This window comes from Grammomys surdaster, unplaced genomic scaffold (genome assembly GCF_004785775.1).
Source record: "Grammomys surdaster isolate TR1022 unplaced genomic scaffold, NIH_TR_1.0 207, whole genome shotgun sequence".
NCBI lineage: Eukaryota > Metazoa > Chordata > Mammalia > Rodentia > Muridae > Grammomys > Grammomys surdaster.
Genome location: NW_021604652.1, coordinates 2,575,189 through 2,590,833, shown reverse-complemented (window position 1 = coordinate 2,590,833; position 15,645 = coordinate 2,575,189). Strand labels below are relative to the sequence as shown.

General features: G+C 41.8%; 1 protein-coding gene and 2 non-coding genes across 3 annotated transcripts; all 3 read left to right on the top strand.

The window, feature by feature from the left end:
- Positions 1–1,634: 1,634 nt before the first annotated feature.
- Positions 1,635–10,749, top strand: Cdx4 (caudal type homeobox 4). Its single transcript, XM_028771450.1, has 3 exons — positions 1,635–2,304; positions 8,314–8,459; positions 9,346–10,749. Exons 1-3 carry the CDS (start codon positions 1,803–1,805, stop codon positions 9,550–9,552), a joined length of 855 nt encoding a protein of 284 aa, XP_028627283.1. The 5' UTR covers positions 1,635–1,802; the 3' UTR covers positions 9,553–10,749.
- Positions 10,750–15,280: 4,531 nt separating this feature from the next.
- On the top strand, positions 15,281–15,419 carry LOC114624516. The gene has a single exon (XR_003711942.1).
- A 91-nt stretch (positions 15,420–15,510) lies between these two features.
- On the top strand, positions 15,511–15,581 carry LOC114624522. Its single transcript, XR_003711947.1, has one exon.
- The last annotated feature ends 64 nt before the right edge of the window (positions 15,582–15,645 follow it).

The following is a 15,645-nucleotide window of genomic DNA, read 5'->3' as shown; positions in this document are numbered from 1 at the left end:
GACTTCCCATATACAAGAAGATCAATACAGACCTCAGCAGAATCTTGAAAAGTCCAGAGAGCCAAAGAGCCCTATAAACAACACACACAATGATTCATCAGACTCCTGAACAAGAATCTACTAAGAACCTGGGAATCATATTGAACTAAACCCACACACAAGGACCCTGCAACAGAACACAGTCCTCACTGAGCGGGAGAACACAAAGCCTGGGTGAAGAAAGTAGGGGCAGCAACAAAAGCGATTCGGATGGGAAGGGGGCTGTAAAGAAGAGGCCAAGTAGAAGGGGATGCAAAAAGATGTAAAGAATGGGGTACAAAGAGGGGGTGCAGGGAAAGGCGGCACAGAGAGGGGTGCAAAGAAGGAATGCAGAAATGAGTGTACATAGACGAACAAGAGAAAGAGTGTAAGGAAGGGTCTGCAGAGACAGAATGCACAAGCCAAGGAAGGAAGAAAGGAAAGAAGTCTGCTGGTGTTAAGAAGTCATTACAGGAAAAGCTGCAACTACCAATAACCCAGTAATTGAAAAGAAACCAATCAGGAAAAAAAAAAATAAGTCTAGGGAATGGAGTATGCGAAGAGGTTGCACAAACTATTAAAATCTGTAGTATGTCATAAGGGTCAAATAATTGATGACAACTTATTTGAATAAAGACCTGATCGAAAATGCTATTTAAAAATGTATTCAATGAATGAGTGAATGAGTACTGTAGTCAAGCTGGTTACATGCTTCATCTTAGTGAATCTTGCCTCGTAATGTAGATTCAGCTGGGACTTCTATTTTTAAATGGGTGAACAGGTCTGGGATATAGGTGGTAGAGTGCTTACCTAGTGCTTATCATACTTTTGGAAGGAAACTGCAAGTCTGCTGTAGCTGCCATGGTTTTCAAACTTCAAGAGTTCCTGTCCTTTAGGGCACTGACTTTGAAGCAGAGAGATGTAAACTAATACATTAATATGAAGTTCAGAGAATGCACTATACACTTGCTCCCTCTCCCCTTTTCATGGCCTATATGCTTCATTATTCTTTAATGTGTGCATATTCCATCCAACTGGAATGTAACTTTATGAAGCTAGAAAGATATGTCAGTGCTGTTTCCCCAGTGCCTTCAATTCCCGACACACTGTGGATATTGAACATACATTTGTGAAACGATTATCTATCTGTCCATAGAAACAAAGCCCTCTCCTTGAGGAGTGTGTGGGAGAAGGGAAAATCCTTTACAGTGGCATGATAGGCCAGTGGCAACTGGAAAATCCATACCAGGAGAATATGAGCAGAGGGGGAAACCAGGACAGCAAGCTGGGCTCTGGAAGATCAGTGAAAGTCAGACCTCAGTTTAAGGAAGCAAGACTTTGCGCATCTCAGTCTCATTTTGAAGAAGCCAATGAGAAATTTCTTGAGGAACAACTGCCTCCAAAAGCGCAAAAGTGGCGCTAAGAAAGCAGAAGAATCCCGGAAGCGGCACGGAAGGGCTGGGAGCTGGGGAGAAGGTGCTTGGAGTGAACACGTTCCCGTAGACGTTAAATGGCCCTTCATTTGAATGCAAATGCTATGTAAAAGCTTGAAGCTCCCTGACGTCAGCCCAGCCTTTGGTAGCCCTCCTATGGCCCACTACCAGTCACCTGGAAATTTAGGGTAGGAAAGGAAGGATGGAGTAGTCCGAGCCGCGCAGAGGAGCTAGCATCGCAGCTAGTGCTGACCCATTGATAGTCTCTTGGCGTCTAAAACTCCGGTTGGCGCTAAGTTTTACAGGGACCTCAGGATGGCTTAGGGGGCAACTTCTTCTATCCAAGTCACCATGTATGGAAGCTGCCTTTTAGAAAAAGAAGCGGGCATGTACTCAGGCACTCTCAGGAGCCCTGGAGGGAGCAGCACAGCCGGAGTGGGCACCTCTGGAGGCGGTGGTAGTCCTCTGCCTGCCTCCAATTTTACTGCAGCCCCAGTTTACCCACACTATATGGGGTATCCTCATATGTCCAACATGGATCCTCACGGGCCTTCGCTGGGAGCCTGGAGCTCACCCTACAGTCCGCCCCGGGAAGACTGGAGTACATACCCTGGGCCGTCCAGTACAATGGGCACAGTGCCTATGAACGACATGACCTCAAGCTCCCCAGCTTTCGGCTCCCCAGACTACAGCACTCTGGGCCCCACCGGGGGTGCAAGCAACGGCGGTAGCCTGCCAGACGCCGCCAGCGAGTCACTGGTTTCCATCGACTCAGGCACCGCTGCAGCCACTTCTCCCAGCAGGAGCCGCCACAGCCCCTACGCGTGGATGCGCAAGACTGTGCAGGTGACCGGTGAGTAATCCATCGTCCCACTGTCCACTTCTCTACTCTTGGTCCACTGCCCTCTTACTCTTCACTCCTCGTCCCGCAGGAAAGTTCAGCCAAACAGCACTCAGCGTAGCTGGCTGGCGGGATAAGTAATTCTCTCCTTTGCGCCTAGGTTCAAAGCTGGTTAAAAGTAGCGGTTGGAACTAAACCTCTCCTGAGGGTTGTTGAGGTGGGCTTTTTTGTTTGTTTGTTTGCTTGCTTGCTTGCTTGCTTGCTTGGATTTTGGTTTGGTTTGGTTTGGTTTGGTTTGGTTTGGTTTGGTTTGGTTTGGTTTGGTTTGGTTTGGTTTGGTTTGGTTTTACTCTTCCCAGGTAAGTCAAGGGAATAAGGGTATAGGACAGTGTTCCTGAAAAACCACAAGGATCGGGATCCAATCCTGTCGTTGTCCCAAGGGAAAAATAGAAGCACGTGTGATGAACGGAGTGAAAGGACAGCTAAGGTTGTCTCGGTGCTTGCCGGTTTTATCTCCAAATCTTTCCCTACCATGGTATGCAGCCTCGCTGAAAATTGGTGATGCTCAATTTAGTAGCTGCTTAGCTGGCAACCGACGGCCCAGCCTATGAAGGCTTCCACGGCAAAACGGCCTCAGTACAAGATGCCCAAGGAAGCTAGCTACAGCTTCCGGAGCCCAAATTAGAAATGTCTTGAAGTCCATCGCCTTTTCCCAATGTCCCTACCCACCGAAGGAAGCGTTGAGGTGAACAAGGTTACAGCACTGAGCTGTCATTTCATAGGACACAATCCTTACACCCGCCAGGCACACAACCGTTCTGAGTATTATCATCCCCCCCACTAAGTGCCTAAAGCCTAGTTCAGCAGGTGGCCACAAATGCAGAAGCAGAATACAAGTCTGCGACATCGTCAAAACAGGAGAAGGCTTACATAAGGATCCCAGTTTAAGGTCTAATGTCGCTGACCAGTAAGCCCTGGTGGGCAACCACTTGGAGCAGCTAGCTGGTAGAGAGGGAGGCGCGAGCTTAGAGGAAATGAGGACTCCACTTTAATCTTGGACTGGGAGACCGTGGCGTGTTTGTTTTCAGCCGTGGTTGTTCTCTTAACATTTTCTTACTATTCCAATACGTATTCCCTGTCATTAGAGAAAGTTAGTGACATTTGACTATCACATTCATCCCTCTGGGGAGGCAATGATATTTCAATAGTATTTGTCCATGATGATTATGCTCGTCACAACCCTGTGTTTTCCCTTCTCTCTCCTCCAAAAAGCAAAGGTGAAAGGATAGGGGAGGTACCACTTCCTACCTCTAGGAGAATTTTCAGCCAGAAGGAGGAAGCTCCAGTTTTATAACTAGAGTGTAGATGCTGAGTTAAAAGTAACATCTAAGAACTTATATTAAAAAGAAAATATGGGTGAGTCATGTCACTTTTTTTAAAAATGAGGTTAGGGTAGGGCATTCACACCCCAGAGCTGTTGTTGCATCTAATCTTCGGGGTAAAATTAACATCCATTCACTAAAACCTAAGAATAAGCAAAATACACATTTTTTAAAAGGTCATAAAAATAGCTACTGTCTAGGATTGTCCTTTGAAATGCTGTAGGGGGAAATGTCACTAGCTTGTTTTTTTAGTATGGAAAACAGTGTGGGGAAAGGACAGAATAAGAAACTTCAGTTGTGACGAATTGTCTTTGTGTTACTGACAGAGAACATGACAGTTTTCTCTGTTTTGCTTTAAGTCTTCCATATATAATTCAGAGCCTTCTTTGGGTAATTCTGATGCCAGGAGAAGTTGAGAAGGAGCCCCCTTAGTCTGTGTACCCTCATCTCTTCAGTGTTCAGGAGAAGTTTAAAACAGAATGACGTTGCAGCTCCTTGGACTCTTGGCAACTTGTCCTCTAGACAAAGTTTGGCTAATATCAACGTTTGTTTCGTTTGAATTCCTTGTAAGTTAGTACCACCCTTTTGCATATTCTTGTAGCTCAGGTTGTTATTTGTCAACTATTTATGAAGACGATAGACATGCATGACAGCACCCCACGAAACATACATAAGTGATGCTTTGGCATACATTCTGGAGATTCTAGACTCACTGAGTATCTTTCATGATATCGGGCTATAAACTCCACAAAAATAAATGTCATCACGCCATTGGACACTTCAAACCAAAGTATACCCTTTCATAGGCTTAGCAAGGGAGCAGGTGTTAAATGTCTGTTAAGTGAGTGGACAAGTCAGGTCTTCCTAAGCTTTCTGTTCACCTTATACCATTGCACATGAACATATACTTTAGGGTTTGAGAGAGGAAAAAAAACCTGTGGACAACAAACTGGAAGTAGCCCTTCCCTGAATTAAGGCAATCCATGAAAGCTTTTTTTTTCATTAATGAAGATAATTGAAACATACTTAAGTTAAAGTGTGTGTGTGCATGTGTGAGTGTGTTTGTGAGTGTGTGTGTATGTATGTGTGTGTGTGTAGCACTCATTACAGCTGTGATTTCTAAAGCAAAGAGATTGACATGTAGAATAAGTTATTACCTTCCAGATAATCTGATTTAAAAGGCATTTATTTTTATTTGTACATAGTTTTCTCTCTCTTTTTTTTCTTTTCTTTTTGGTTTTTTGAGACAGGATTCCTTTGTGCAGCCCTGGCTGTCTGGAACTAGCTTTGTAGACCAGGCTGGCCTCAAACTCACAGAGATCCACCTGCCTCTGCCTCTGCTGTGTAGTTTTCTCAGTATTCTATTCCAAATATATGTCATTATATGCAATCTATCTTATCCAAACATTTCTATCATGGTTAACATTTTCAACCAGTCTCACATTTTAAACAATGCCAGTGTACGAGAACAAGTCATTTCCCAATGTTTTCTTTCGTACAGAACTGTAGCCCTGTATGAGTATTGGCCAGAATGCTTGCTAAGCAGAGCTGGAAAGAGGCTTCCCTGTTTACAAAAGGAGAGGAAGTCATTTGAGTGATTCTAATTAAGTCACTCACCACTAAGGAAATACTTTAAAAGTTGTACTCAGTTAGGACACTTCATAAACTGAATTGCTTAATAATCCTTGAGGCTTTTGTCATGGTCTTCCTTGGTTTTTTCATATTTTGTTGGACAATTTTTTAAATGAGTTTGGATGCGATTTTTTCGTTAAAAAGCAGTAAAGGATTGCCATTAGCTGAAAAGTCGTCATCATGGTGGTACTGTCTGTAAGAAAATTGGCTGTCTCCATCATTTTTCTCCATTGTCATTACCATTGTGATCCTGAGGCTTCGTATGGGCTTTTCTGCCTAATATCACTTTGGTCGCTAGCTTCTCCACTGAACACCATTTCAACCATACTTATGGTGACAGTGCCATCCTATATAGTGACATCACTTTGTAAACTGTGAGGGTGCTGCCTACTGGGTGGTGGGAAGGACCATTGTAAACTATGGAGGTGATCGTTTGAGTCTTTGCGGAAGAAGTAATGAAATTCTCATTTCAGAAGAGTGGAAGTAGCTCTTTAGTAAATCTTAGACTTTTTTTTCCATTCCTAAATTAACTCACAATATCGGTTGAGAAAGAAATCCCCTGGTCTCAAAATGCCATTGTCTCTGGAAAATAGAGAAACTTAAACAATAAAAACAAGTCCTCCTCATGCTTTGTTGGTGTTTGGCTTTAGCGTGGGAATATGGACATTATGCTCTACCAGAAAGTGGTCAAATCCCTTTGCTCATCTCAGGGGAAGAGTCTATAGGGAAAGAGCCATGGTTCTGAGAAGACAGCAGGAGAAGGGGGCCAGGAAGTTTCCATTTCTTTCTCTTTGTAAACTGTGCAGGTAGTATATCCCCTTGTCTTTGGGGTTTTGGGTCTTATCATCAGATTGGGCCTGGGGACCCTTTTTAACACTGTTCAGCTTTGATATGCATCTCAGCTCTTGTCATTGCCCCTTTCTTCGAAGGTTATATTGCCGGAAAGGGTGAGCATTTTCATGGCAAATAAAGAGGCCTGGTCTTGACTTTATTGTCCTCAGAAGAAACTGCAAGAGGGGAATTTATGACCAATGGGGGTGGGGAAGGACCACAATCTTTCCAGAGTTCTTGAAGTCTGGTTATATTTACTGATTAATTGACTGAACTGAAGACACAGACACACACAAGTTGAATTTTAACCTCCCTGTTTCAAGTTAAAATTTAAACTCAGTCCCTTTTTTTTTTTTTTTATCAGAAACAGTTTTAGGAACTATCTCCTCAAAGATATAATTTGATTCTAAAAATGAGGTCCTGAAAACAAATTAAACCTCAGGGGTTTGTTTTCATCCTTCAGTATATATTCTGTCTTTGGACGATGCCAAAAGCCAGATCCCTAGTTTCTTGTGTTTCTGCATGGATCCAGAAATCTGGCTCGAAGTTTGGGCCTTTGAGGAAAGTTAATTGGCTGGGACTTGGGGCTCATCATTTCAAGGGAGGGAATTTTCGTTGCACTGAGTAGCCCAGAAGTTATCCAGACATTTAGTTGAATCCTAAGGTAGATCTGTTTCTACATCCATGCCCCCTCCTCTTCCTGGAGATGAAAGGGTGTCTGACATTTGTTTAGGGCTTGTAAATTCCAAGCCAATTGGTTGATGTTCCTGAATGTAAAGAGGGTTCGATGGGATCTACGCTATGTAGCTCCTTTGTTAGGCCTGTGCTGCATCTTAACACCTCAATGGAGTTTAGGGACCCACTTTAAAGAGGTCTTTGTCCTACAGGTCAGCCCCCCAAAACCTCACATCAAAAACAACCAGAGAAGATCAGAAGAACTTTCTAAAAGCCACAGAGAAAAAAGCAAGAACCTAGAGGGGGTTAGAGAAACTGAAAAGAGAGGGAGACTTCCTAATCACCTTTGGAAAATTTAAAAGGAAGAATAAAACTCTATTTGAAGGCAAGCATGAGAAATTAGCTAGATGTTGTAACACAAACCAAATGTTTGGATATCTTTTCAAAGCACGTGGAGTCCTCACTTCAGTCTGCTTAAGTCAACACACCCTCTTTCCTCCATTCATGTGGAACTAAAAAAGCCTTAAAACTCCCACAGGAAAAATACTACTTTTTCTAATAAATATTAGGTGTCATTTTGAAACATAATTTGCTAAATGGCAATAAATATTTTCTTTTCAAACTATACAAATTTTTTTCTAGGTAGTACACATAACTACAATGTCAGGATTCCAGAATAGTTTACTGCGTGTGGGATTATACTTCCCAACAGGTTTAAACTGGAAATAAATCTAGCATACTCATCCAAGAGTCAAATATACAAGCTTGGGTTTGCACTCCTAGGCTCACCAGCACAAATTCACTTACCTAGACTGAACCTCAGGTTCTTTGTCTATATAATAACATTTTTTGCGTAATTGAACAGAGTAGATAAGATAATGGGAAACAGTCATTAAAGCATTGCATAAAATGTAATTCATGAAGGCCAGGTGTGGTGTGCACACCTTTAGTCCCAGCACTCAGGAGGCAGAGACGGGTAGATCTTTGTGAGTTCAAGGACAGTCTAGTCTACAGATTGAGTTTCAAGACAGTCAGAACTACTCAGAGAAACCCTGTCTCAAAACAAAACAACAAGAAAAACAAGCAAAGTGTAATTCATGATGGTTGTTGCCATTGTTCATTCAGTTGTTATATGTGGTTGGGAATGTAAGGAAAACTGTGGGTTGAGTGTTTAAATATTTTAAAAGTTTTGGTATAACAGTAGATCAATGGTAGAGTAGCTATAATTTGACTGATTGTTCAGGAGAAACATTAAAAGGATGTTGGTTTCATATATATGGTAGAATGATGGATGTTTATATTCACATCCAGCTAGGTATAGATAACATGGCCATATATGATAATGCATTTATGGAGAAATAGACATGACACATTTGGTTTAAAAATATGATTCCTTTATATTTCAAAGTAACAAATGAAAGTTAGAAGAGTAAGTGGTGCCCTCAACCCAAATAATCTCCAGAAGAGAAAAGTAAGATAAAATTTCATGCTTTCTCAACAGGGAAAACCAGGACAAAAGAAAAGTATCGTGTGGTCTACACAGATCATCAAAGGCTGGAGCTGGAAAAGGAATTTCACTGCAATAGATACATCACCATCCGGAGGAAGTCAGAGCTGGCAGTTAACCTGGGACTTTCTGAGAGACAGGTATTACCAAACATTCTCACATAGTCATTTCAATTGATTGGGGTTTGGAGGAAATAGCAAAACAGAAGACAGATGCTTTTCTAATCACTCCTAAACCCTCACTCACCCTGTGTTGTTTCATTGGCCAGAGGATTTATTAACTATTTAATGGGTGGGTATCATGTGGGTCTGGGAGCAAGAGATTGAGCAGGGAGGTGCAAAGAGATTAAAAGTCCAATGCAATTCATCAATCAAGTCAAACAGTGATCTGGTCCCTCAAGTAGTACTAACAAGTGTGAAAAGTAGAAATTTCACAACTATGGCCACTGTCTGCTTCCTATCAGTCAAACTACAATTGGAACTGCACACTAGTGCAGTTCCATGTATGGAGCTTTTCTGTTATTCTAATCTTCTCTGATCTGTATGATGTTTTGATGCCTGCCTCGATTTTAGCTCCCATGTTGATTTCTAACAAGAAATAGATGGTATTTCATGATCCTGTTCATCCAGTTCTAGCTGTTAACTTTTTAATATAAGGAAGTTTCTCTTAATGACCAATTGTAATCGCTGTTGCTATTTAAATCTTTCTCTCATCAGCAGTCCTCAGCATCATTATATAATTATTTCTACTTGTATAACAGAAGATTCGAGTGAGTTGTAATATATAGAGCTGTGCATTCAGAGTCAGTAGTCCTAGGTTTGATGACTTCAGTCTTATTTCTTACAAAGCGCCTGCCCTCTCTGAGCCACAGTGTTTTAGAATCTGTAAAATGAGCATAGTTCACAAAGTCACCCTGAGGCTCAAATGAAGTGCTGTGTGTGAAGGAGCCTTGTAAGACCAGTATCCGCTGTGTTGATTACACTTAGGGTGTTGTCCCCATTAAGTATAAAGCATTTTGTGTTTCAGGTGAAAATCTGGTTTCAGAATCGCAGAGCCAAGGAGAGGAAGATGATCAAAAAGAAAATCTCCCAATTTGAGAACAGTGGAGGTTCCGTGCAAAGTGACTCTGGCTCCATCAGCCCGGGAGAACTGCCTAATGCTTTCTTCACTGCTCCATCTGCTGTCCGTGCATTTCAGCCAATTGAGATACAGCAGGTCATAGTTTCCGAATGAAAACAGGAGCAGAGAAACTGAAGCATTCTTCCTATAAGAGTGTCTCTTTGGCCTCTAAGATAACAGCAGGGCAGTTGAGATTGGATATAATTCCTTATAAGGCACACTTCCAAACAAGTAGACACACGATGAGTTGGAGATATTTCAGAAGACTCTAATATTCAGAAACCACCCCCCTACCCACCCCCGACAACTCTTATTCCATGCTGTCATATTGGGGCTGGGGATAAAGCTGTGTGATAAGCTTTGCTACTTAAAGTCTAGACTCAAGAGCCCTTGAAACTTTGTTCACAATTTCAGAAACTTGTTTGTGAATATGCTCTTGTATTTGTTATTTGATTCTGAGTATCTTCCTGGTCTTCTTAGGGGATAGAAGTAAAGTAAGCATAAATTTCTCTATCTGTAGATATCTTTTGGGGGAGTAATTAAAACACAACCAGCTTTCTTAACAGGCTAACTTTGTAAAACAGCATTAGGAGGTGATTAGAAATCTATTGCCATTGGTTAATTAAATGAAGATCATTTTTCCCCTTGAATAATACTCACCAGCCATCAATTACTTAACCATAGAACTTAGAAGATGTATCTATTTCAAATCTTGTCAAAACAATGAAATCAGACTAGAACAATATAGGCCAGATTAAGTGAATTGCTAGCAAGACAGATAGATACTCAATATACAGAACAAACACCCTTGCATTCTCAAAGAAAGAAGTTCACCACTTAAAAGCACACAGTCTGGGTAAGCAACAGTGCTGTAGTGAGCAGGGTGGCCTGGAGCTTTTGTGTTGGCACAGTGTACTGTTCACACATCAAAATGGCCAAAGATTAAGCCACCCTTTGAAAGACAAGGTGTCACAATTACCTGCTTGAGGATTGAAAATAAAAACTGTGTCTTCCCATCCCTTAAGGAAATGTCAGAAAGGGGATTTATGGTTTCATGGCTCCTACTGAGGATATATCAATTTGTTTGAAAGATTTAAGGAAAAAAAACTTCCACTTCTGACCTGACCTCTTAGAAGTATATTCCTTCCAACACATTTATAAGGAAGGTACCAGTCACCCATTTTACTGATGAGCAAAATGAGGTGTGAGCATCATGTTATTTTTCTAAAGACAGAAAATAAGGCAATTATGAATGCTGAAGAGGACCTCTGCCTACAGATGGTGATCTGTCTGTAATAATAAGTCCAACCTCATTCCTAATACACAAAAGACACACCTTTGGCAGTAATTGTCACATTTATATGAAAGCTGTCCTTTCTTGCTGTAAAGCTGTTGATGTTTCTTCATTTCTCTAGACTCTGAAAAACCTGGATTTTTTTTTCTTAATAGCATATTAAAGGCATTTTCTTTAAAAAAAAATATGTTTGTTATTTCTCTGGGTACTGAGAAAAGGATACATCTCCTACTTTTATGGCTATATTACAGTGGTGTATACTGGAGGCATGTAGACAGAAGAAAGATAACACCAGAGCTCAAAGGTTGCACTCTAAGCTTCAATAAGGAAGGGTGTGGGAAGGAGCCAGGCAGAAACAGAAACTCAACAAATGGCCACCGGGGTTCAATCAGGCAAATGAGGAATTAAAGAGGGATGTTTTTCTTTTCATTACTTTCCAAATTTATGCATACTATTTTTCCCTTCCTCAAGTAATTTGCACACTGCAGAAGAGTCTTTGCAATTTATTCAGTATTTCAGTGTTTAAATACTTTCCTGAACACCCGTGAGTTTATCTTAGAGTTCGTGTACGACTACAAAGAAATATCACTGGGAGGATCTGGCTTATTTCCAGATAAAGGGGTAAGTAAGGCCTTAGGAAAGTTTTCCACTGTTGGCTCAGATCCAGACAATTGACCATTTCTTCAGTGGAAACGTTTTAAGGTTACCAAGTCAAGTCAAGAAGAGAAAGGAAACCAGTGAGAAGGGACTGGAAGGGAGGACTACATTGGAAAGTGGTGTGAAGAATACTTAAGAGGTAACTATCAGTCTGCAAAGTACTGAGTGTGTTTACATTTATCAAAACCCATCAACTTCTTACTTGTCACTTTTGCAATAAGAATGTTTCAAAGGGGCTGGAAACGTAGCTCAATTCATAGAGTACTTGCCTAGCACGAAGCTGTAGGTCCAGTCTCCAGAGTCGCATAAATGGGGCGTAGTAGCTCATGCCTCTAATCCCAGAACTCAAGATGTGGAGTCTAGAAGACACTTGGCTATATAGTTAGTTTGAAGACAGCATGGGTTAATGAGACCCTGCCCACCTCACCCCACCCCACCCCACCCCACCCCAAAATACTGCAAAATAATTACATCAGAGTGATTACAACTCTGATAACAAATGGGTAAGAAATCATTAGAGAGTTTCATCTATAGAAATAGCCACATTATATAATTTAGGTTTAATCCATCAAATAGGTATTTCTGGCTCTCATACTCATACTTGAATATGCTAATGAGGAGAGACACAAATAATTGACAATCACTGAGTGTTTCATATAATGCTGATTAATAGGTTTGAAAAGTATCTTTCGAATGGCAGTGCAAAGCAAAGAAGTCCCATTTTTTGTGTCTGTCATCCAGGAAAATACTGTAAATTGATAGTAAAGGTACATAGTAAAATGGTATTAAAAATACTAGTGAATCAAGGAATAAGAGATTGGTTTCTAGTTTTACCTGATTCTGTAACTGAAGAGCTATGTGATTTTTAGATAAGTCATTTCACCAATAAGAGACTGTTATGTCATTAGTTTGTTTCTTAAGTGTTTTGGATTGCCTTTTAAATATTTATTCGAGTTTTAGCCCTCTTAACATATTTGGGAAGACCCATATGCTTTCACCCATTTCCAAAATTCACAGAACACCTCAGTCTGTCTCTGTCTCTCTCTCTCTGTCTCTCTGTCTCTCTATATATCTCTATCTCTTATTTTTTTCAGGCTTAAAATATCCCTGTGGGAGATTTATTGCTTTGATCTCAAAGGCTCTTCCTATCTTCACGAGTTGACCATGGGGTCTCGTCTTTTCAGAGCTCTAGTACCATCCTCATCTGTAAAACATGGATTTGGAGTTTACTTTCTCTGATCTCTGAGACTCTAGTCTGTAGCTACCTAATTAAAACACAAATGCCATCAGAAGAGACAGACACTTAAACTGCCAGTCATTTCTCTAATCCCTTTCAAACTAGAAAGGCCTTTAAAAGGCCTTCTCTTAGTGGACCACAGGAAATGTCTGAGAGCAAGAGGGAACTCCAGGAGGTGAGAGATAATTGCTACAAAACAATAAACTCAAATTACATAGACTGTTGAAGTTCCTTGCCTTTAATTGTATTTAAGCCAACATTTCAGATAACCCCACAAGTCAGTTAGTTCTCTGCCAGAGAAAATGTCTCTCCCCTCCTCTTCCAGTACAACCTTGTCTGACACTGGGCTAGCCAGATAAGGGAGTTTAGAAAATGATACAAAAGGGTTTGGTGATTTAGTGCAATAGTAGAGCACTTGCCTGGCAACTAAGAGGTTCTGGATTCATTCCTCAGCTTCAGAATGGAGAGACAGAGAGACAGAGACAGACAGACAGACAGACAGACAGACAGACAGACAGAGAGAGACAGAGAGACAGAGAAACACAGACACAGAGACAGAGAGACACAGACAGAGAGACAGAGAGAGACACACAGAGAGAAATAAAGAGCATCCCTGGTATGCAACACACTTTTCTGACTTCCATGCACTCATATACACATGTAGTGTGGGGGGCAGTGGGCTATGAGAAAAGGCCAGAAAGCTTGGTAGAAAGCTCTAGAAGCCCCGGCACCCTGGTCTGAAGAAGGCCATTAGGATGGGAGGCGCTTTGAGCTTCCCAAAGTCATTTGGCTCTCTTAGCTTCAGCTCCCCAAAGCCCCTCCCACGGAGAGGTCCATGGCCAGTGACCACGTAGGAGTAGCACCTTCATGCAGATGAGGCATTCCCAAGCTCTCAGACCAAGCCAATAGGGGTTACCTGCTGCCAGCCCAAAAACTGTATATACTGGCCAAGCTCAAAAGTAAAGGTGTGTGAGATCCTTCCCGCTGTCGCTGTGGAGAGCTTTTGTCGAGGTTCCTCCCCAGTCGCCCGGCCAGCCTGCGCACTTCAAAGAGCTGTAACACTTTTCCCCTCTCTGCACACTGCCTCGGAGGCGCTGAGACGCGGTTTTGGGGCAGGGCAGCAGCGAACTCTCCCTGCCTGCTCATCACCCATGCCGGGCTGCCCGCAGACAGCCGCCAATCGCACCCTGTCCTCAGCCTGGCCAGAGATCCTCGTGGGGCCCATCTGGAAACGGTCCCGCAGTAGTGCACATACATACACTCAGGCACACAGAATAAATACTATAAAACAATGGTTTAGAACAGTATTAAATAAATAGCAACAGCTACAGATACCGAAAGGAACACAAGTAATGCCTGAAGAGGGATGAAAATATGATTTCCAATATTATGAGGATTCAATTTTCAATAAAAATAACTGTAAAATTATCAATGAAGTATAGCACAAACTTTGCAGAAGAAATTACTGGATACTGTGCCTGAGGGGAAACACATAGAGCATACTAAACAAAGACTTTAAGTCCATTATCATTAATTTCCTTAGATGTTAAGGGATCATATAAACATATCTAAAGGAAAGTTAAGAAAGTGACATGTGGACGAATAGAAAACAAAAATAAAGAATGTATATTTGGACAACCTTGACTATATAGTGAGTTCAAGGCCAGTCTGGGCTACATACAACCCTGTTTCAAGAAGAAGAAGAAAAGGAAGAGGAGGAAGAGAAGGAGGAGGAGGACGACAAAGAATGTTCCAATTTTGATCAAAGACATGAACATATCTATCCATGAATCTCAATATATTCTAAGTAAGATAAAATCAGAGATCACATTGAAGCACATTTAAAATGAAACTATTAAGTTAATGGTAAAAAGGAAACCTTTTAAACACTGATAGTAAAGTAACTTGTCACATGTAAGGGACCTTCAATAAGATGAACAACAGACTTCTCACTAAGAGTCAGGGAGGCTACAGGTAATGTGATAACACTTTCAAAATATTAAAATAAAAACACTGTCAAAAGTTGGGCCCAGGGACTGGGGAGGTTGCTCAGTGGGTAGAGTGGCTATCTCACAAGTATGAGGACCTGAGTTCTGATCCCCAGCACCCATGGTAAAGGCCAGGCAGGGTGGGTTGTATCTGTAACTACAGATCTGGGTGAAGATGGTCAGATTCTTGGCACTCCAAGATTGGGCAGTCACTCTAACCAATCCCAAATGCTGAAATTAAAGATGTGCACCATGACAGCCAGCCCTGTTGTCTTCTTTTTCTTAAGAAAATTTTCTTAGATGAACAGAAGTGGCTCACACCTTTGATGCCAGCACTCAGAAGGCAGAGGCAGAAAGATCTCTGAGTTTGAAGTCAGCCTGGTCTATGGAGTGAGTGTCAGGAAAGCCAGGTATACACAGAGAAACCCTGTCAAGAAAACAAAACAATTTTTATTTATGTGTATATATGTTTGCCTGCATAGGTTTGTGTACATTACATTCATGCAGGTACCTATAGAGGTCAGAGGGTATCAAAACCTCTGATCCTCTGAATATGGAATATGGGTCCCTCTAGGACTGCTGAGCCATCTCTCTAGCCTATTGTGGACCTCTTCTTTATGAAGGAAAATATGTTAAATGCTGACACAAATATTATAGAGCAGGGAGCGCCTGGGTCCCCAAGGCAGCCCTGAGTGAGCCCGATGTATTTCCTTATATGATCAGGCCTCTCATAGCCAGTGCTGCTGGTCTGGAGCTTAAGAGGATTATGAAAACGTGGCAGGTGATAGGGTCAGGGGACCTGGAGCTTGGAGCTGAAGGGTAAGGGACCGAGGGTGAGGCCAGGTTTGGGGGAGGGCACAGGTTTAGGGGTACCCACCCCTCTGGCTGTGAGCCCTTGGGATGATGACATGATCACTGCGCAATCTGAGTTCTGGGAACCAGGTGATGGAGTGTGCTGCTGAGGCCAGAAAAAAGAAAGAAAGAAAGAAAGAAAGAAAGAAAGAAAGAAAGAAAGAAAGAAAGAAAGAAAG